The sequence below is a fragment of the Caretta caretta genome, chromosome 5 (genome assembly GCF_965140235.1).
Source record: "Caretta caretta isolate rCarCar2 chromosome 5, rCarCar1.hap1, whole genome shotgun sequence".
Lineage (NCBI taxonomy): Eukaryota > Metazoa > Chordata > Testudines > Cheloniidae > Caretta > Caretta caretta.
Genome location: NC_134210.1, coordinates 98,694,380 through 98,717,608, shown reverse-complemented (window position 1 = coordinate 98,717,608; position 23,229 = coordinate 98,694,380). Strand labels below are relative to the sequence as shown.

Below are 23,229 nucleotides of genomic sequence, written 5' to 3'. Positions count from 1 at the left end.
GCACTGGGCTTTATTTTTATCTCACACTGGTTTCAAATCTATTGACTTCAATGAACCTCACCCAGTTTACACCAGCAGAGGATCTGACCCCAGAAGTGTTAAAAAAAAATGACAGTATCCAGACATTTCTGTCATTCTTTCTTTCACTCTGAAATCTGCTCTTAGTTAACTCCAGTGAATGGTTTTGCATGGCATTTGTGTGTGTGTGTATGTGTGTGTTTTGGACAGAGCCCATATTTAGCCTTCAAACAAACATCAGCCAATCATTGGAGTTGTAGAAATATTCTCTGGTTGCTAGGTGTGGTCACCCAACGGCTTTATAAAAATCACAAGCCTTAGGCTTTCCTCTTCTAGGCTGCAGCTTCCAGAGAAGTAACACTTTTTTAGCTGTGTGAAGCAAAAGGTATGCACTTTTTAGTTCTTTGTGGGTCTGTGTGGATTTAGCAAACTTTAACAAATATGTACTACAGTACATTCACCAAATGATTTTGTGCAGTTTTCTGTAGATTGTGTTGGTTGGCACAGGCACAGATGGGTGCAGTCATTTCTTAAAGTATTGCATTTATATTCAGGGGTGGGAACTGTCACAATTTTTCTTTACTTGAGGTACACAAGAAATCTTGCATAAATATTAAGGATTGGAGAGCACATTTGCTTGGAATTACCTGGTATTCTGTTTTTTAATGGGTTACCATGGAAAGCTATTTTTACAGCAAAACTATGAATAACAGGAAACTCATACCTTATATGGAAATGATTTTTTAAAACAGCTTTTACTTTGACAATAGTTAGCTGCTTAAAAACAGTATTCATTGTTTCACAAACTCCAGCTATAAGTGAAAAAGAAACCTTAGTGATAGTCTTAATGAGGAAGCCAAGAAAACAATCTGCTTTTATAATTAAACACTCATGTAAGAGCAACTTAGTATGAGTAAGTGTTGCAGAATCTGGTTTTTGGTCTGCTCAGACTTTCCATTAATTTTTTCTCCATGGGTGAGGCTGTTTCTCTCCTTTCTGTAGTTTTTTTGTGTCCCAAGGACAGGCTTTTGATACATATAAGAGTGAAGCACTGTTTCTTGGGTGCTGGCAGGAACATACAGGAGGCATGGACAATAGGTACACAAACACTTCTGATGTCTACACTATCAAAACTTTTTGCTAATGGGGTTCAACAACGTTAATAGACTTTCTTTCAAGACCAACTTAGTGTGCTATAAAACCCATCATGCCGATCCATCTAATATAGTTCCTGGAGAGGCAAACCCCCATATGAAATGTGGTATGCAAAGGTTTGGCCTGATTCCAATCTTACAGCAGTGTAAATCACAAGTAATCCCACTGAAGTCAATGGAGTGTAAAAAACAATGTAAGATCAAATTCAATCTCTTGTTTTGTTTCCAAAGACAAAAATTAAAAAGTATTTGGCTGCTGTTTAATATTACTACAGAGATTCAGCTTTTGGATAGTTGGACAAATTCTTGCCAGACTTCTGATAATCAGCCAAATAACTTTTCAAGTACTTATTAGAAGCAGGAAGAAATGTCTCTCCCCCTCATGGTACCTGCAGCTTGGCCACTTTTTCTCCCTTTCCATTGTGGTCATTTCTAGATGGTGCCCCAGCCTGAGGTTGGGAGTGGAGGGAAGTTTAGGAGAAGGTACCTCTCCTTAGTGATCCTGGCAAGAGTCCAGCCAGCTTCTCCATTTTCTCTTGATAGCAAATTCAAATCCTCTTGCTGTTGTTCCTCTCTAGCCCACTTCTCCTGCTAAATTAGGCTTTTCACTCTCAGGAGTGTGCTCAGAGACCCTGGAAGTTTTTTCCTGCACTCTTGCAATCTTTTATTATCACTTATAGTAAACTATCATGTTGCTCCAATCAGTATACATTGTTTAAACTGGGCTATAATGAATTTCATCACATAGACTCATTTATTTCTTAACCCTCTGAATCAATTGAACAAACCAAAGTAAGGTTTTTAATGCTGCCAGAGTGCTGTTTACCTTGTAGAATAAAGAAAATCCCGTGAATAGTTTACTAGAAGAAAATGGATGGATTTTTTTGCCAAAATGTCTGTATGGAAAAGGGAAATGAGGGTCTAGACTTTCTCCTGCACCAAGATCTGGTTGACATAGGAGGGAGGGAATCAGTTATGGCTACCTGAATCTCATGCCATATCTACTCAGCCTCGGTGGAAATTAGAGCAGCCTAGGGGTTTATAGCAACTACCTATGGTCCTAAACGGACCTTACACTGGCTGAAAATTTGCAGAGCAGAGCTGTGCTCTGACTGGCCTCTCCTTACCTGCATCACAACCTCTAGACCAGCTTAGCAGAATTCATAAAAGAATTAGAGGTTTATATGGATGTGAAGAAGAAAAGTAACTTTTGAAAGGCTACAAACCCTCAAAGCCAACTTCTAACTAATGGGCGGGGGGGCAAGGAAGAAATTTTTCTGTGGGTTTCTTTCTCTTTCCTTTGAAACTGCTGATACTGACCAATATTGGAAACAGGATGCCAGGCTAGTTGCAACACTAGTCCGAACTCCTCTGCTTCCAAAACATGTTCCAATAGCTAAGGCTCCATGTGAGCAATTGCTGAAAGCCATAAGGGCTGCCACATATACCTCACACATTCACTCTCAACTCATTGTGTCTGAATTTGCGGACATTACTCAGCCTCCCACTGTAGTCAACAGGAGCATAGCAACTCCAGGATTGGGGCTCTTGCTTACAAAGTGCTTTGGGATGCTATGAGGATGAAGGTGATCAAAACCAAATTTTGTTTTCTAGTATTTCATTTTCTCCCTCTAGAAACTTGGGTCAATATGTCGATGGTGCAAGCATTTCTGAAGCAGGCCTGGTTTATGGACAATGAGGAGCAGGAGTGCATTGTAAGTACTGCAGCCTCCCAAGAGCATAACTTTCACATACAAATGACTTTAGAAACACAGTTAAAAACATCAGCACAGATTGCCAAAATGTTGGAATCAATCTGTATTTTGTTATATACTTAAGGGATGAAATCATTCCTTATTGAAGACAATGAAAACATTCTCATTAACTTCATTGGGGCCAGGATTTTACACTAGGTACTACTAGCATATGTCTATGATGGCAAGTCCAGTATCAGATAACAGATATTATTCTTATTTACACACAGTAACATCTACTTACCAGTTTGTATCCATCACCCGTTTGGGCTAACCATTTCAGTTACTGTAATGAAATGTCATTCTGTGTAGCCAGCTGTCATAAATATAAGGGGAAGGGTAACAACCTTCCTGCATCCAGTACTATAAAATCCCTTCTGGCCAGAGGCACAATATCCTTTTACCTGTAAAGGGTTAAGGAGCTCAGGTAACCTGGCTGGCACCTGACCAAAAGGACCAATAAAGGGAAAAGATACTTTCAAATCTGGGGGGGAGGGGAAAAGGCTTTTGTCTGTCTGTTCTGTGTGCTTGCCGGACACAGATCAAGAAAGCAAGCAATCCAACTCCATTAGAATTAGTAAGTACTAGCAAGGAAATGTGTTAGTTTACTTTTGTTTTAGCTTGTGATTTTCTCTGTACTGAGAGGAAGGTGTATTCCTGGTTTTCTTTTTGTAACTTTAAAGTTTTTGCCCAGAGGGAAATCCTCTGTGTATTAAATCTGATTGCCCTGTAAGATTAGCTTCCCTTCTAATTTTAGAGAGGTGCTTCTTTTACTGTTTTTCTTTCTAATAAAGTTCTGTTTCTTTTAAGAGCCTGACTGATTTCTCTATTGTCCTAAGACCCAGGGGTTTGGGTCTGTGATCACTTTGTAGCCAATTGGTTAGGATATTATTCTCAAGCCTCCCCAGGAAAAGGGGTGTAAGGACTTGGGGGGATATTTTGGGGGAATAGGAACTCCAAGTGGTCCTTTCCCTGATTCTTTGTTAAATCACTTGGTGGTGGCAGTGTACCCTCCAAGGGCAAAGAGTTTGTGCCTTGGGGAAGTTTTACCCTAAAGCTGGTAGAAATAAGCTTAGGGGGTCTTTCATGTGGGTCCCCACATCTGTACCCTAGAGTTCAGAGTGGGGAGGGAACCCTGACACCAGCCATTGATACTATAAAAAGCAAAGCTAAAATGAGTCCATCTGCCACACAAGGGAATATGGACACCTAAAGACTATCAGGATGGAATGACATTTAAAGAGGACACAGGGACCCCTAGTGCCATGAAAATTTAAAAAACAAATAAAACAAACAAACATAGGAAGCCAAGAGTCTGAGACTAGTAATGTGAAGGAAGAACTGATTGAATCAAAATAAGTTATTTGTTCTCATGCAGATATGGTATGATTTGGATAAAAATGATTAGGGTGGGAAGGGTCACTGAATATTGTAACAAATGGGATCTCAGAAAATGAGTACTGGGTCCTAGACTCATCAATGATACCGGAAGGATTTGCAAAATGGAAAAGGGCTGCATCATTTAAAAAAATTCTGATGATACAGAAATATGATACATTGTTGATACACCAAGGAGGATGTTGAGAACCTTCAAGATGACCAAGCTGATTAGGGCAATGGGTAAATGGATGTCAGTGATACACACCAGTAAGAAGTCACAGTATATGGAGAATGTAACATCCCTTGATGAAATAGGAGAGGAACCAAGGAAAGATTGTAATAGTGTGAAGTTGGGAGCTCTGGTCCGGCTCCTCTGTGCTGGCTGAGTTGTGCTCAGGGCAGATGGTGGACTGAGGTGGCTTTACACCATTTTGTGGCACCCCAGTGCGGCAGCTTTTCTATCCAGGGACTGCCTGAGCACAGCAGCCTTCTGGCCAGACTCCCTTTTCATCAGCATGGCAGCCCCAGTGGCAGCATTACAGCCTGGAATTCTTTTCATGAGCAGTTGCTTTGGTTCAAAAGATTCGCCATGGCAGCCAAAGTAAAAATTAAATCATAGGGCACGTCTGAGACCTTGGGGCACTCCTCTTAATGTGCCACATCTACCAACAATGATCCTGGTGCACATTTAATAGTATTCAGTACATGTGACTCTCCCTAGTCTAGCTTTGCCAAAATACATGTGTATGTTAATAAACACACACAATGATAAAATTAGGGAAGTAGGCCATCACCCAGTTGCTTAGTGAGATATCAGCACTTCGAGTAGATTAAGTAGTTCATTTTGCCCTATGCATCACAATGTATCCAGTGCAAGTACACCTTGTTTCTTGTATCTTCTTCCTTAATCATTCACTTCTAAAGTTCTTTAAAATATACCCAGTAAAGAGAGAAAAGGCAGGAGATAAGACTGAAGACACAGAGAACAGATGATTTATTCTATGAAAGTTCAGATGTTGGCATTTGACCCGTCTGATGTAGTTGTATAGTATGCTATCATACCTCACACCCAAACAGATTTGAAAACCAATAGTTTGCACTTACATATTTTATTTCATCCTAGGATTTCAAAGCATTTTACACATTAATTAATAAAGCTTCACAACACATCTGTGAGCGAGGAAACTACTAATCTCATTTCACCTGTGGGTAAAATAAGGCACAGAGTGATTAAGTATGCTCTTACATTGGTGGCAACACACTGACTTCAGTGGAGTTGCTCCTGGTGCACTGGTGTTGTTGGACCAGAAACAGATCCTACGTGACTTGCCCAAGGTCACACAGCAAGTCAGTGGTAGGGCTGGTAACTATATAGCTAAATAGCCTTGTGCGCTACTCTTTCCCTTCTTTAATAATGGGGTTACATTTCCTTCGTTGATAATGGCACAGAGAGTACAGTTTTCCCAATTAGGAAACTCACATGAGCATCTTCTTGGCATAAAAATCAGTCTCTGTGAAATGACCAAATTCTGTTTCTTTTAGAAAAATTCAAAGGGTGGATCCGCAGTCCATACCTACCCTAACTTCAATCCATCATCTGATGCTGCCGCATTGGACAAAGCTATAACTGCTAAGGGTAAGAAGACTAAAAATATGACACACAGTTACAGAATTAGGATTTTTCCCCAGGGAAGTTAAGAATGAATAACCTTAAATAAAATGACAGAACCAGAGGTAACAACATTCAGCAGAGAAAACTCATACATATCTAAAGACTAGTGAGTTATCAAAACTACTGAATTCTGAACGTGTCACATGGGAAAAACCTGAACGTTCTGATTTCTTAACTTTGTGTTTCAATTTCAGACTGTAACGCTGCATTAACAGTTCTTGCATTTATTGCACAAAGGGTAACAATATTATAAATTTAATCTTTAGAGAACTGAAGGAGAATTTTATTACATGCCAAGTTAATGATTTTGATTTGATTCCCATAAAATGTCCCCAAGATTAAGAAGACGTGAATTTGCTGATACTGTGCTATGTGCTGTTTCAATTACTCTTTTGTCTTTAATGAATTTCACATTGGGCGCTTTGCCCAGAATATGACATCTTTTTCCATTAGACTTACTGAAGTTAAACATGAGCGGGATAGCTAATAGTATTTATTCTATTTAGCTATGGCCTAGTGTGGGTACTTCGCTCAGAACATTTCAGTGACCTTGTATATGACACCATAGCAAGCACGGATTTCAGCAACCTTTAAGGAACCTATTTATCTGCTTTCTTGGCTATAATCACAACTTAGTAAATTAATTACAACATTTTCTCCTTGGATAAATGTAAATGTGTCTAGCAGTGTAAACAAGACAAATTTCAGAGAATATAATGTACAAATCATGATTTGATTACATAACTTAGAGAGACAGGCAAGCAAAATGGAAGGATCATGAAAATGATTTAAAAAGATTTCGCAAAAAGAAAAGGAGGACTTGTGGCACCTTAGAGACTAACAAATTTATTTGAGCATAAGCGTTCGTGAGCTACAGCTCACTGCATCCGATGAAGTGAGCTGTAGCTCACGCAAGTTTATGCTCCGATAAATGTGTTAGTCTCTAAGGTGCCACAAGTACTCCTTTTCTTTTTGCGAATACAGACTAACACGGCTGCTACTCTGAAACCTGTCATTAAAAAGATTTGTTTTCCATCACTTTCAGGTGTGGATGAAGCGACCATCATTGATATCTTGACTAAAAGAACCAATGGACAACGCCAGCAGATCAAAGCTGCATACCAGCAGTCTAAAGGAAAGGTACAGTAACAACAAGGCTGCCGTTAATATGCAGCTTGAGTTTTTCAATATTTGCAGCTAGTCCTACCAGTCCATGCAGTTTTAGCTTCCCAAAACATAATATTAGAAGGAATCTTCTCTATGTAGTCGCTGAAGGCTGTGGCTGGGAATGATGAGGTTGTACTGAAACTACATTGCAGGCTCAGATGTGCAAATGCTATTAATCTTAATGGCCATCATCATTCTGAGGTAAAGTTCCAGACTCTAATCCTGCAAATCATCCAGCACCTTAAAGTCCCAATGGACTCATTGAGAGCCATTGGGAGTTGAGAGCTCTCACTAATACTTTGGAGGCATTTAGTACTTTGTAGGATTATGCTCCAACATAGCATGAGAAGAGCTGATGTGTTCACTTGTTATCGTGGGTATCTGTATGAATTGCCAGTCTAATAGTATATAGAAAAGCAAATATAAAGGGCAGGACTGTGGCTAACCCTTGTGCAGGTATTCAGGGGGAAGGATGCAAGAAACCTTGTGCATCTTGTATAAGGGTAGGGTTGCCAACTCTCGAGGATTGTCCTGGAGTTGCCAGGAATTAAAGATTAATATTTAATTAAAGATTATGGCATGTGATGAAACCTCCAGGAATATGTCCAAGAAAAACTGGCAACCCTACATAAGGGCCAATTCCAGTCACAATATCTGTGCTTGGAGAACCAGGGGAAATCTCCTCCATGTGTGCTCAGGGTGGGGGTATCATTCCAAAAGGGGCAAGGAAGAGGCAGAATCATGGCCCTGCCTCACTGCTACACCAGCCCATTGAGTGGATCTGGTGCACAGGCTGCTCCATCTTAGTGGATGTTACAGACTGCACCCTTACTGCCCCCTGTGCTCAGGGGATTGGGGATCATTGTATCTCCTTGAAAAGGGTGTTGCTCTGCACCTTCCTACAACAAACTCTCCACTCTAGCCCATAACTTTATTGTAAACTGAAATATTATTTAAACAATCAACATACCTAAATTACTGAGCCTTTACCTCCCCTGCTAAGTCACAAAGAAACCAGCAATCAAATTACTCTCCCTGAAGTGGCTTGCAGGGAACCACTAAGAAAACAGTTCTAATAAAGTGCCTCTTTTTGATCTAGGTTTCCTGTCTTCCTGTTCAGCAAACCTCACTGTGGTTTACATAGCCTTACCCCGCCCCAGAGAGGAAGCCCCAGTTTTGCAGTTTTCTTATTTTATTAAGGCCTACGTTAAAACTCAGTTTCAAAGTCACAAAGAGCCTGGTACTTTAAGTTGTCAGGATCCATCTCACCCCTTTTTAAAACTAAAATTTAATTTTCAGTTTCGACAACATGAAAGATTTTTAAAATGCTAAAAGCATATTCTCTAGGGACCTATGTACTCTAGTGACTGGTGGAGTATCAGAAGCTAAGCAGAATTCAGCAGATATTAACTACTGAATCTAGTGCTCCCGTAGCAACCCCATTGATTTAGGAGGTCCTAACTTGCAGAACAGAGTACCCCTGCTTGGTGTATCAATAAAGAGGTGACAGATTCTTAAAGCAATTATTAGAGGCTTGTTTTTGGGGTGGGCATAGGGCTATAATTTTTGCACACACTGAAATGTCAAGAACTGCATTTAAGTTAGGAAGCATTGGTATATAGGATATGTGAAGATCCACTACTAATCCTAAATTTACAATATTTCTCACGTCACTTGCCAGTACTGAGCTTGTTGGAAAAATCTCCATTTTAATAGGGTAGTTTCCAACTTCTTTATCCCTAACCAGGCAAACAAAAAAGCCCCCCACCCACCCAAATGCACTTGTAAGCAAGTCATGATAACAATAACAATATCAGCTTCTTGTAAGAACTAAAAAGTTTGCTGTGGTTTTATTTTGTCTTCAGTGCAGTATGCAGGAGAAAGAGCACTTCTGAATACTTTGTAATAGCTAGTTAAAGAATCATCAACATGAATAAAAAGCAGACAAAGTACCCCAAGCTTACAACATGATTCTCAAAAATGGAAGGTGAATTTTTCCTTAGGTGCTCATGGGAGGTGGAATAGGATTACTCAGTCATTTTCTGGGTGCTTCTGAACTGTGGGTTTTTAAAGCTTGCCAGCTTACAATTGTTTATTCTTCCTTGTAGCCTCTGGAAGAAGCTTTGAAAAAAGCCCTCAAAAGTCAGCTTGAAGACGTCGTCTTGGCTTTGTTGAAAACTCCAGCCCAGTTTGATGCTGAGGAGCTCAGGGCGGCTATGAAGGTATGACAATAAAATTTCAGCACAACTCCCAACTTAAAAAACTCTGCAGCTATCCTTGCTTATATTCTGCAGTTATATTTAGATTCTAAAATTGGTTGCAGTGTGAAATAAGAACACCAATAAATTCAAAGTGTCAGACAAGAGTAGCATCTGTATTATTTATTTAAAAGTTTGTGAAGATGCATCCATAGCTTGCAAGTGCCAATCAGTTAAAAGTATGAGCGTGTATAGTTCTAATTTCACCCTCTGAAAACTGGACTATTTAATACCCTGGTGCAATAAAGCCAAGTTATCGATTTGCACCTGCTAAATAATTTCCTTTTGTTTGCTTCGTGACTATAATTATTTCATCAAGTTTGTTAACATCTGATTTTACTTGCATCAGTTCAGTGTGTACAGTCATCTTGAATACAGTATTTGGTTCTTGAACAGTTCATTTTGTAGACTAAACAAGAAAAATTCCACGTAGAAAACAAGCTTTCTGAATTGCCCCAGGTGAATCAGAAGGAGCACAAATGGACCCCTCCTTACCTTTTAAAAATATACCACCACCACAAAGCAGCAGAATGGACTAATTCTTCAAAGCTAAAGTTATAGTCAGGCCAAGTAAAAACTCTGATGGAGAAAACGTATTTAACACTAGACATATGGAAATATAATCCATAAACTAAAGTTCAGTTGGCAAATGCAGCCCTTGATAGGGGTTGAACAAATGGTGCTCTTTCATTTTTGTCATTTCCCTGTAGCATTTATTAAACTACTATTTTTTTTAAAAAAGGAATTGTATTTCCTTCCACCCAGTTTTCTCAGAGCAAGCCCTACCTATAAGCTGCTCAGTCTTTGTAATACCTGTCTCAGACATTAGTAGCATTAAGTATGATAAAGAGGAACTACAGTAAAAATAATTTATAGGATGGTGTGAAATGATTATTGTTTCTGATTTACTGGAAGGCTTGGCTCACTGTATATGGGCTCCCAGATGAAATAATCGTCCAAAAACTTATGCTTCTGTAATCAAGAACATTGATTTTATAGTTATCACATGTGGTTCTGTGCTTCTAGATGTTGTGTTTCCCTAGATATATAAGGTCAGACAAAATTTGCTCAACCATTTTCCAACAGGGGTTTGGAACAGATGAAGATACCTTAATTGAGATTCTGGCTTCAAGAAACAACAGGGAAATCAGAGAAATCAACAGAGTCTACAGGGAAGGTAATTCATAGGTTGTAAAATTACATGAACAGAACATATCATTGGGGAAGGAATAAAGGCATGTTTGGTCAAGCTGTTTCTCTCCCTAGTGTTGGTGATTTTGAAGCATCCATGGCCAATGCATCTGAGAAATTCCATTCCTGGCATTAAAAGTTTCACTCCAAAGCAGCAGGAGAGACCTTACTGTCCCCTGCTTCTTCCCATGTAAACCAGACTCCTTATGGAAAATGTGACTCAAGGAATTTATAAAAAGAGATGGACCTAAAGCATCCTCCCCCTTCTATGTCTTGCCCACATGCTCAGGGTTTAGCTGATCGCCATATTTTGGATTGGGAAGGAATTTTCCTCCAGGGCAGACTGGCAGAGGCCCTGGGGGTTTTTCGCCTTCCTCTGCAGCGTGGGGCATGGGTCACTTGCTGGAGGATTCTCTGCACCTTGAAGTCTGTAAACCATGATTTGAGACATAGGTTAGGGGTTTATTACAGGAGTGGGTGGATTATTACAGGATTCTGTGGCCTGCGTTGTGCAGGAGGTCAGACTAGACGATCATAATGGTCCCTTCTGACCTTAAAGTCTATGAGTCTATTCCCAAGGTTAGATATTTGGATCAGAATCCAGACTTCACAGTTCATCTCAATTTATTAGTAAACAAACTAGAGAGAACACATAAAAATTATTCAAAGACAAAGATAACAATGGGACCCAAATCAAAATGACTAATTCCAATATTGATAAAAACACATATTTAAGTAGGAGATTTGGAACTGGAGGGAATATTTCTATAAATGAGATGAAATAATTCTTTAAATTATCATGGGATTTTTTTCTTATTGTTTTATTGTAGAGCTTAAGAGAGATCTTGTAAAAGACATTGCCGCAGATACATCTGGAGACTTCCAAAAGGCTTTGCTTGCTCTAGTCAAGGTATGCCATGTTCAAATACTTTCAATAAACTTTATTTTTAAGAAGGAGTTAATAGTGTTGATTGAGTTAGATGACATATGTGCATCAGGCAGAGAAACCATGGGCGACTTGTTTATTGCTTTTTACTCTGTATTAAAAAAACCTCAAAAAGAAATCTTACTATGTGAAGCGAAATTTCTCTCTAAACAAGTTGATATTTAGAATAATGTTTTCATCCAACTAGAAGTTACAAGAAAAATCCTAATTTTTACTGGCCTCTGTTTGCTTTTAAACTTTTTCACATGATCAGAGTTTATAAGTATTTTGAAGGTAATAATAGAAGTGATAGAAATTATTTAATCTCAGAAGATGGCAAGTTAAACAGCAATGCCAAGAAATCGGAACATAAACCTTTCAACTAGATATTAGGAAATATTTCTTAATAGTAATATAGCTGAATAAAAGCAGAATGTGTGGAAGGTGGACAAATTGCCCTATATGCAGATATTTAAAAGCAGATTAAATAAAACAGTAGTAGGCATGATATATAAAATCTGTCTGTAAAGTCAACAGGTATCAGACTCCATGATTCAGGGATCTGAAGTCACAATCTGTGTGAAATTTCCCCCGCAAAATGAAGAATTGAAATTTAAAATATCATCATGAGATAAAATTCTTGATCAGAATGAAAATTATTAAGTCTATCTTAAAATGAGTTAAGTGTCTGAATTTTTACCTAATGGTTAGATTCTGACACCCCTTATTTTATGGTGAATAGTACTTTACTTCATAAGTAGTCTCAATGAAGTCTTAGAGCAATAGACTTACCCATTGGAACTTCACCTTAGTGCTCTCAAACTTCATGCTAAAATGGCATAATGGGAAATGGTAACGTGAGATAATGAAATTTTTTAGGGTGACCGAAATGAAGATGGCTGTGTGAATGAAGAGCTTGCTGACAGTGATGCCAGGGTAAGAAAAGGCTCTGCACTCTATTTGAGAAATGTGTTCTCTTGTCTGTTTTATTTCCATGCTCAGCATAGATTGTAACAAGCACAATCTCTCTAGCTGAGGACATTATATAATCTGCTATACTGGTGTCCTCCCTACCCCACCCAAGATCTTTTATTAGTTTAGGGATTGACTGAGTCTCTTTTCTTGGAGAATGCCGTTAGAATATGAGCAAGTAGAGGTCTGTAGTGTGACTGATAAGTTACCCATGACCTCTTCCTTTCATATATAAAAAACAATATATCTACCAATTTCTGACAGGGGAAAGAAGCGTACATGGGTGAGAAGAACCACCTGCACCATCCTAGCCAAAGGAAACTTGGTAGCACTCCCCTTTTTAGCTACAGCTTTAGCTTTGTAATCATGGGCTTTTCAAGATTCCTTGATACTTATTAGTATGTCGTTACTTTAGATTTTAGAATCTTTTTTATGAAAGTTTGAATACCACAAAAATTTCCCATAGTACAGCTTCTAGATTAGTGTGATTTTTTATTATGGGCAAACACCCTGGCCAACAACACTGAAATAGCAGTCTATCCTGAGCTTTTATGCCTGTAGGTAAAATCACGTCATCACTACTTTAATTCAGAGCTTCAAAATTGATATAAAGGCCAGCTGGTTGGCCTCATTGTAAAGCTCAGTCCCGTAGTATGTGAGTTCAGTTTCCTAGTATGTGAGTTCAGTTTCCTAGCACGTGTTTGCTTTGAAACACACACATACGCATGTCTGAGAGGACAGCACATTCATCCTTTATAATGGAAGGGGTACATTACAGCACTCAGTAGAATCTCTATAGGTCTATTTAAGTGCATCGTTGTTGGGCTCTAAAGGGAGTACTATTGCCAGTTCCTTTGCTGGATGGATTTAGCCATGATAAAGGGGTCCTGTCCCACAGGTGATTATTGTGGGTGGAGGATGCCTGAGAGCTGGGGAAAAGGAAGAGGATGAGTCTGGTTTTTCTGGTTTTCCATTAATGGCCGTCATGGAAAGAAAAGGAAGATCTGGTGTGTAGCTTTCCCATATTACATTTCTGTGGAATTCTTAACTGAGTTTATTTCATATTTGGGTCCAGCAATAGAAAGCCAGTCAATCCTGTACTTTCCACATTGACAGCAGCATACTTCTCTCAGGAACAGTCCTGTTAACAAATGTTTGGAAATGCCAAGCACAGGTGTCTAGTGGCCTGTGAAACTATTATGACTTTAGCCAAGAATGCAGTAACAGTGGGAAAAACTAAGAATAATAATCCTCTGGACAAGTTTGTGGAATGTGAGGCATTCTATATTATGTATGGAATGTCCTTAGTCCTTGATGAAGACAGTGGTGCAAAGGCCTCTGTTTAGCTGAGGGTGACAGCATTAGATGTACAGTATTCCAGGTCGTCTCATTGTAAGGATAATATACAAACTTCTGTGCTTTACAATAGGCCTTATATGAAGCAGGAGAGAAAAAAAAAGGAACAGATATCAATGTATTCATTACCATCCTTACTACGAGAAGCTTCCCACATCTTCGAAGGGGTAGGTTGAATGAAGCTTTCGGCCTCAGGGGAACTGTATTTTAAAAATGCACCTCTCGTATATCTGAGTAACAGGTGTCAGAAGTATTGAAACACCTTAGGATGTGAACCAGTGCTCACTTGAAATCAAACAGTCTTTCCATTGACTTCAAAAAAGACATTGGACTGGGCCCCAATTTCTAAAGTCAGGTGCTATATCAGTGTAAACAGATGCTGTATAATCAAATGAACAGAAACATGCACATGAGAAGGTTATTTCAGCAAAGGCTTGAAATAAGTTACACTTATGAAATATATTCCCAATACACACATTTTGGATGCTGGTATACAATAACTGGTGCATAAAGTGGACATTTCACACTATGGGTTGAACTGAATCCCATTTTGAGGATCTTCTAAAGTAAATGCAGTAGACGTGTATCTGTCTTAACTTGCTTTTTGGAGGACTGTTTGTGCTTCAGGGAACAATCCAATGCACTAACTGACTGAGGTTAGGAAGACATATGAGCAGGTTATCACATAATTAACTATTATGGGGTTTCTTGTCATTTCCTCTGAAGTATCTGATACTAACCACTGTTGGAAACTCAAAACTGCTGCAAGCTTTTCAAATTGTAGCTTATTTCCTACACTGTATATCTCTTGCTGATCTGATGACATCCTCAAACTGTTAGCTAACTGTCTATTCCATATGTTGGACATCAGAGAACTGTCTAACATTAACAAAATAAAGAGAGCAAGAACATAGTATTTTCCCAGTTTTCACTAAGCTTGATATCCATGTCTAGTCTTTCAGAAATATACCAAATTTAGCCAACATGACATGAACAAGGTACTGGACCTGGAACTGAAAGGCGACATTGAGAACTGCCTGACAACGATTGGTATGTAATCCCCCTTGCCAAGTAACTCACTGCTTCTCAGCTGTGCTTCTTTCCATATTAACTATATGAAAGTCAGAAGTAAACTATTTTTCATTGCCCAATGGGAAAGGATCCTGGTCTCCTACTGTGTTTCATTAAAAACTAGCATGGCTACCATACATGACAATTTGGTATCTGACACTTTGGAAAGTTCAACTGGAAAAAAATGGAGTAAACAGGAGTTATTTCAAATAAATAAAAAAATATAAATTAATGTGTGAAAATGCACATTTCATAAAGAGATGTTTTTGTTGAAATCCACCTATCGACTCTGATTCTTATTTGTACTAAAGTTGCTTTATACCTCTGGCTGTGTAAAAGGCCCAAAGAGCAAGCATAAAATTAATTTAAACTCACTTTAAGGCTCTTTATTCTTCCAGAGTGGTATAAAGTTGCTCCAGGGTAAATACAAATCAGGGCTGTAGAGTTTTTATTCTCCACACTGATTTACTTTGCATTTTGATAAAATATTATAAATCATCCACCTAAGGCACTGCTCAGGAGAATATCTTTGTAAAGACTCAAGGCAGATGTTTATGTCACATGTCTGTTATTATGCCCTTTAAACTTTCTATTCACCACGAACAGTACAAATGATGGGAGCCTAGGTGTAGCTACAATACTGGGGACTGCCCTGTGGCTAACCAATCCTGACTTAAAACATCACACCTCAGTGGACTGAACATGGGACTGGGAGTCAGGAGACCTGGATTCTGTTTCTAACTTTGCCACTTACTCTTTGGGTGACTTGGGCAAATTGCTGATAGACAAGGCTATCTCCTTTCTAACATCTCCTGGGCCCACTTCAAAGGAGGGAGGGATGAGGCAGAACCATGTTCTCTCCACACACACCAGCCGGAGTGGATCTGGCCAGTGATACAGAAGAGTTGCATTCTCTCTATGATGTGATGAAGTGGGTATGTCACTTGTGCACCAGAGAGCTCCAGGAGACATTGAGTCCTATGGATGCAAAGTGCTGCATAAGTGTGAAATATATTATTACTGTACTCCCAACCCAGCTCTGAGTGTTTGGTGCAAACATAACACACCAATTAGCTTTATTCCTTTGCTAGGTTAATTTGGGCACACACAAAAAATGGAAAAGTACCAACAGCACCCTCTAAAATGCATCATGATATTAGGCATATGGTTGGTATAGTTAATTTATTCCAGTTTAGAAACATTATGCAGTGAGCAAACTGCTTCACTTTGCCACCTGAGAACTGGAGCATATTTCTTAACCTCATGCTGGCAAATCCCAACTCAGCACTGACTACAGTACCCTTCCCCCACTTTGCATGTGTGCTTTACTTATGAGTCATATTTAACTCTGTCACATTGTTTCATTGCAGTGAAATGTGCCACAAGCAAACCAGCTTTCTTTGCAGAAAAGCTCAACTTGGCAATGAAGGTAGAGTATGCTGAAAAACTTTTGTTTGGGGAGGGAGAACCTTTTAATATAAGATGACAAACTGGGCCAGAGCATCCTGCCATGAAAAGCCCCTCAGGAGGAAGCCAGAGGGAAAAGAATTCAGTGAGTTTCCATACACTTTCCTGTCTGGTATAAGGGGCTCAGGGTTTTATCTCTATAGGAACTCATCTGCATCTACCTATCTACAATGGACACAGTTAAAAAGTTAATTTGATTTCAGTGATATTAACAGTATATAAAATGGGGAATACTACTAGAACTGATAATGTCTCTACACCCGGAATGACCTTTAAGAGCATGCCAATGGAAGCTGTATCTATCTAGTAACTTATAAGGCCTCATCACTGTAGAAGTTTGGAGATCACGTGAGACCATAAGGGCCACTCTAATGAGGATGTTTCCCCATCCCCGTGGTTAGGAGTTTACTCACATAACTCCCATTAGCATTAATAGGAGCTATGCATAATGTAAACCCAATTGTATCAAGATGACAAGACACCTCATGTTTTTATTTAATATAAATAGAGAACCTGTGCTTTCCCTGACGTTGAAAACAAGTCAGATTTCACTTGTACCTCCATGCACCAGAGGAAAATCTGCTTCTCTAGAGAACCCTCGCTTTAAGGGGCAGTCCAGGGCCAGCAGAAAGCAAAGGAGCCTTACCAAGCATATTTCCACACTGTCAGGGGGCTGAAAGGGGAGAATCTGAAGGCAACAGAAGCAGTGCAGGTTCTGGGGCCTTAGCCCCATGCTCATTCAGACGGGGGTGGTCAGATGAATCCACAGCTATTTTTGATTTATGTTGCAACAGTCCATTTGCCCCCCATTGTTTAACATGCAATTGCTTTTGATGTGAAAAATCATACAGGTTGTCAAAACAAACACGTACCACCGTGATTTAAGAATAATGCTTTGTATGCCTAGGTAATCATGATTTATTTTTAACAGGGCTCTGGGACACGCCACAAAACACTGAACAGAATCATGGTTTCACGTTCTGAGGTTGACATGAATGAGATTAAGGGCTATTATAACAAGCTGTATGGCACACCTCTCTGCCAGGCCATCTTGGTATGTTTTTCCTTTCAGCTGAAGCTATATCAACTACTGAATGTAAAATGTTATTGTAATTGGCTGGCTCAGGAGGCTGGTAATGGGCTTGATAGCGACCCTTTAGGTCACCAATTTTAATTCAGGCGGGGTTGAAAAATCGTTACTAGCTGATGTTTCATCCGTGAAAATGGTGGTTGGGCTGAGTCCTTTCCTGGTGAGTCAGCATGAGTCACAAAAGCCATCGCACATGGCGATATGCAGCACTCTTTGGCAGTTTCAGCCAGGTGGCGCATCCGATGAAGTGAGCTGTAGCTCACGAAAGCTTATGCGCAAATAAATGGGTTAGCCTCTAAAGTGCCACAAGTCCTCCTGTTCTTTTTGAGTAAACATAGAGACTGAACTACTCTCTCCTCCTTCGCTGTGGTTCCACATGAGAGACAGTGGGAGGGCATGGTAGAAATTTTTACACTGCCCCTGTCCTTGCTGTAAGGATCCTGGGGATAGACAGAGGGCTCTGGTCTTCAGGGGTGCCCGTCTGGCACTTTTCCATTACCAATTCTACTGCTGCATGCCATATAGTTGTAGCTGTGTTGGTCCCAGGATATTAGAGAGACAAGCTGCGTGAAGTAACATCTTTTATTGAACCAATTTCTGCTGGTGAGAGGGACAAGCTTTCTGGCCACAGAGTTCTGACCTGAAGAAGAGATTTGTGTGGCGAGAAAGCTTGTCTCTCTCTCCAACAGAAGTTGGTCCAACAACAGATATTACCTCACCCACCTTGTCTCTTTAATTCAACTACTGAAATTAAAAAAAATATATACCTCTAAATAGGACAAATTAATATAGAATTGAAAAAAGCTGCTTTCCCAGAGCAGTAAGGCATCCTCAGCAGAACTCAGAGGGTGAGACCCTTAGCTCGTGTAAATCACTATGTAATGCCCGTTTACGCCAGCTACAGATCTGTCTCTCTGCCTTTAGGCTTACTTTTTTTAAAGGCAAAACAAGAATGCACTTATGGAAAATTTAAACAATCTCCTAGTAGCTCACTGATTTAAATGTACCACTGCCAAATAGCTTTCTGAGAGCTGCTGAATACTCACAGTAACAAACACAGTGATTGTAGAGGAAACGTACAGTACACGGACTAAAACACTCACATTTATCTTTGCCAGTATCTGCCATTTCACAGATAAAATACTGGAGATAGTACAGTGGTGCAATTTACTAGTATTCTTAATATATATCTATAAATGATTCTTTCTCTCACATGATATCGCACTGTATCCCATCTTGATGCAAAATTACATGACTGCATTAGAAATTGAATCTGATACACATGCTATCTGAATCAGGCAAGATAGTACATGCTATCTGAATCAGGCAAAGCCTAGTCACACTTAAGAAAACATGGAGCTTAATAAATTAGCTGCTCATGGAAATCATACTCCAAATTGTTGAATTCTGTGAGCAATTAAATATCATGACATCTAAAATTATTTCAAAAGAACCCTATCTTAACACAAGTTAGGAATAGCCCAATCTTAATATGGGTTAATTATAGTTTAAATAAACATTCATGTTAACTGATAAAGGAAGATTTTCCATTTCACCCATTGTAGGGAAGTTAAGCCACTCGATCGGGACTCAGGATATTCTCAGCTCTGCCACAGACCTACTGTATCAACTTAGGCAAATCACCTAATGTCTTTGTGCTTCAGTGTGCCATCTATAAAATGAATCCTTTCTGGTTCCCACCATTGTCTATCTTGTCTGCGTATGCTGTGATCCTGAAGACTTTCTCATGTGTTTAGTTTTATGCACTCTGAGTAGTCCCATTATCTTAGTGGGACCATACAAAGTTCATTGAGTTAATCATGTGCGGCCTTAGTTTGGGAAAAGAACTGTCTCTCTTAGAAGGTGTATATCCAGTGTCCAGCATAATGGGGTCTTGATCTTAGTGGGAATCTTTAGTCAGAACTGTAATAATAATTTTAGTGTTCTTAAATTGACAGGATGAAACCAAAGGAGACTATGAAACCATTCTGGTGGCTTTATGTGGTGACAACTAAGCTTCATGATGTTCTGATGCGTTCCAGCCTTGTTACCGAGGTTATCATTCCCTTCGTCTCAGCTGTTTACAAAATATAACATGGCTTTAAACAGAGATGGATCTCTGGTTTGGAGTGTGGTCCAGACATGTACTATCTGGAAAATTTGTAGCCTGGAAAATGTATTTTGATATTACTATTCTGTGTGACATTATTAATCCCTTTTTTTTATTTATCCAAAACCAAAGAGTATACTTAAAGGTTCTATTTACTTTAAAAAGATTAAGCATATACAAGGTACAGTTTTTCTCTGAGCTAGGCAAGTGTAACTTTACAAATAAAATTAACCTGTGAAGAGATCTAATATGTCCTTTATGGCTTCTCTACATTTTACGCCTGCTGTTGTTGCATATAGCATATGCAAATGAACGAGAATTTAAAACAAGGAGAAAAATTCAACAGCTTCCAGCAGCACAATTAAATTCACAACTTAGATAAAACAGAACTGAATGGGATTATATAAATGAGTCTCAAAAGCAAAACAGAAGATTAACTAGCAATGCAGTGTATTTTTTTTTTAATGAAAGATATCAGCATCATGAAAACTAATGCTGCTTCTGTCTTGCTGTCACCAATGGTGAAGGCTGTGCATGGGGAATGCTATTCAGATTCTTTTTCAAAATTCAGAACAAACATAAAATTGTGCCCTGAGCAAAGTTTTCACATATAAACAACTACAGTAGAACCTCAGCATTATGAACACCAGAGTTACGAACTGACTAGTCAACCACACACCTCATTTGGAACCAGACGTATGCAATCAGGCAGCAGCAGAGATCAAAAATAAAATAAAATAAAATAAAAAAAAGTAAACAGCACAGTACTGTGTTAAATGTAAACTACTGAAAAAAAAAAGAAAAAAGGGAAAGCAGCATTTGTCTTCTGCACAGTAAAGTTTCAAAGCTGTATTAAGTCAACGTTCAGTTGTAAACTTTTGAAAGAATAACCATTATGTTTTGTTCAGAGTTACGAACATTTCAGAGTTACGAACCTCCATTCCCGAGGTGTTCATAACTCTGAGTTACATATAGTAGAACCTCAAGGCTGAACACAAAAAACCCCAGGAATGGCTTGATGCTTCACTGTGTTAAACCAGTTTTACACTCGTATAACTCTTCAGTGGTGAAATATTTTATTTATTATTATTATTTGTATTGTAGTAGTCTTAGGCCCATTGTGTTAGGTATGTTACAAACATAAGAAATATATAGTCCTAGATCCACAAAGGTATTTACATGCCTAACACGTGCAAATCAATCGGAGGTAGCCACCTAAATACCTTTGAGGATCTGGGCTTTACACTCGAAATAATAAATCCAAAGTTGTCATTGGTGGGCTTGATAGCTTCTCTCCTCACCATCCCCAATGTATACTCTCAGTGCAGGTCTCGCTTTACACCTAGAGGCCCTCAAGTCTACCAGTGGCTTAGCATGACTGGTTGTACAGGAAAGATTTGACCGTACTTTAGATATTTGTCAGTATGAAAATGTTTGATGAAACTGGCCTTAGTAGTTTATACACAATTCATGCTCAAGAAGCAAATATTCAGTGAGACACAGTGTGCCACAGAAAGGAGCCTTTGGGACTGCTCAAAGTCATTTAGGTAATAGCCTCTGGAAGTCAGAGCTTTCCCTTCCATAAACACAGTGGTGGTGGGGCGTATGATGTTCTCTGTGGTTTTTTTTCCTTAGGGACCAAGCCTGCAAGGCCCTACTGAGATACCAGAAAGATAAGGGATTTGGAGCCTTCCAAAAACAATGGAGGAATCTAAGACTAGATCCTCCAGTCTGGTCAAGCTGCACTGACTGTGGCATTGAAGGTGGAGACAAAGGTGGCTTTCACCCGCTTTGGGGAACCCCAGTTCTGGACCTGAGAAAATCCACAGGTAGCAGGTTAAGACAGGTTCATGGCCCCTTTTTGGTTATTTTGGTATGTCCACAGGGAATCCAGTCTGGTTTCCATTAATATATCTCACCACTGTATAATCATAGCTTTACTGATTCTGTCCGCAAAGCATCACCACCTGAACATTGTGACTGCAAGGGAACTAATATAGAAACCAGGCAAATCCTAGCACTAACAGGGTCAAACGACATCTATAAAATTAAAGCACAATGTAAACCAGTATCACCATAGCTAAAGATAAAAATCAAACAGACTAGCAACACTATAACTAAACTATATGTAAAATCAACTACAGATCAGCCTGAACATAACTAACCGCCATATATAAATTTAGTGATAGGTAACTTCAAACGGTTCAGAGACTGAATAATAATCCAGACCTACTGAAGAATCCATCAAGTTCTGCAGCCCTTTGTGTGACTAGGACAATCACCCTTCAAACCCATCTGATGTTATATTTTGCCGAGGGAAGACTGGCCTGCTTCTGTCTTCCAAAATCTTTGGAGGGCATACCGTTCTCACGTCTGGTGATGGTAGGTTACCTATCTAAAACATTGGATGTCCGACAGGAGGTGTCGGCAGCCTTCCCTTCTTAACTATAGGGAGCAGCAATCTAAAGGTAACTCCTTGTTGCTGTTACTCTGACTGACAATTAGTCCAAATTGCTTCTCCTTGTCCTCTAGGTCACATGGAATAGGATCAGCCAGTCTGGAAACCAGAACTGATACTCTGTGACCAATCTCAGCCAACCAATGTGAAACTCAAATGTGAAGAAAATAAATGCAAAATGTAGTGTGTGTATGTGCGTGTGCGCTTTCAGTGTCCCCAGTAGCAAAATATTTTCATATGCATTTTTTGGTGAAAAAACACACTTCAAAGATCTGCTTCCAATTTGGCAATATTTGTGCAAATTTGGAAATAAGATTAACCTGAAAAGCTTTATGGTTATTTTGCCCATCTCTAGTTCCCAGTTCCCAAGAGCCTTTTGTCATATGTTAAAGCACAGCATGACCGTGGTTATCTAACAGGCACCTTTGCATACCTCTCTCCTCAGCTGTACTAAGCACGCTAAGGCTGCAGCTGAGCTCTGGCCCAACCTCTTTAAAAATATCAGGATTAGAACAGCAGGCAGAAAAAGTGTTAAGGAAAGATGATAAATGAAGGAATGATACTCCAGAGTTTTCCCAACATGCAAAATATAGAGCTCCTAGTTTGTTCTAAATATGCCCTTTCTGTGAACAAAACCTAGCGGTGAATCCATTCCAGGTCCCCTTGTGTAACAAGAACAGACCAAGGCAGGTATTGAGGACAATGATTGCTGACTTCACAGAACATCAGCCAATGCTGACGGCAGTGCAGAGCCACACTGTCCCAGGGAGAACTCTAGGGATAGGCCTCGGGAGGAACGAGCCTTCCCAGAGCACCCTGGGAGGCAGGATGAGTGCACCAGCCAGCTCCACAGGCCATTGTAAAGGAAGGGCAAAGCCAACCCACCTTCCGCACCCCCCTTCCTTTGTGTCCTTCCCTGCTAATGGTAGGAGGGAGCGTCCATGCAATCCCCCCACATGTAAGGACCCCCACATTGTCTGGAGGAGCAGGAGGAAGAAGGGCCCTCTCTCCCACCTTGTCACCCACACAATGGTCAGTAATAACCTACTGGTCCTAAGTGGTTGAGAATGCTATGGTTTATTCTTACAGTTTATACCCACCCTGTTAAAAGGGTCGATCTTTAGTTGTGAGTAGCTACAGCTCTGTTTTCATTTTCAAGTCTATGCTTGCTAACCTGAGCAATCCA

The 23,229-nt window shown here is 39.6% G+C and overlaps 1 protein-coding gene across 1 annotated transcript; it reads left to right on the top strand.

The window, feature by feature from the left end:
* The first annotated feature begins 289 nt into the window (after positions 1-289).
* Positions 290-19,833, top strand: ANXA1 (annexin A1). The gene is made up of 13 exons (XM_048851187.1): positions 290-403; positions 2,808-2,887; positions 5,849-5,942; positions 7,024-7,118; positions 9,254-9,367; positions 10,490-10,580; positions 11,425-11,504; positions 12,399-12,455; positions 13,921-14,014; positions 14,802-14,897; positions 16,289-16,347; positions 17,317-17,439; positions 19,434-19,833. Exons 2-13 carry the CDS (start codon positions 2,822-2,824, stop codon positions 19,488-19,490), a joined length of 1,026 nt encoding a protein of 341 aa, XP_048707144.1. The 5' UTR covers positions 290-403; positions 2,808-2,821; the 3' UTR covers positions 19,491-19,833.
* The last annotated feature ends 3,396 nt before the right edge of the window (positions 19,834-23,229 follow it).

Bases quoted from the DNA above. Each gene is read 5' to 3' on its own strand.
- ANXA1 (XM_048851187.1), top strand. From the start codon at position 2,822: ATGTCGATGGTGCAAGCATTTCTGAAGCAGGCCTGGTTTATGGACAAT. The intron at 5,943-7,023 runs GTAAGAAGACTA...CATCACTTTCAG, and splicing joins CAAAGCTATAACTGCTAAGG to GTGTGGATGAAGCGACCATC. The intron at 10,581-11,424 runs GTAATTCATAGG...GTTTTATTGTAG, and splicing joins CAACAGAGTCTACAGGGAAG to AGCTTAAGAGAGATCTTGTA.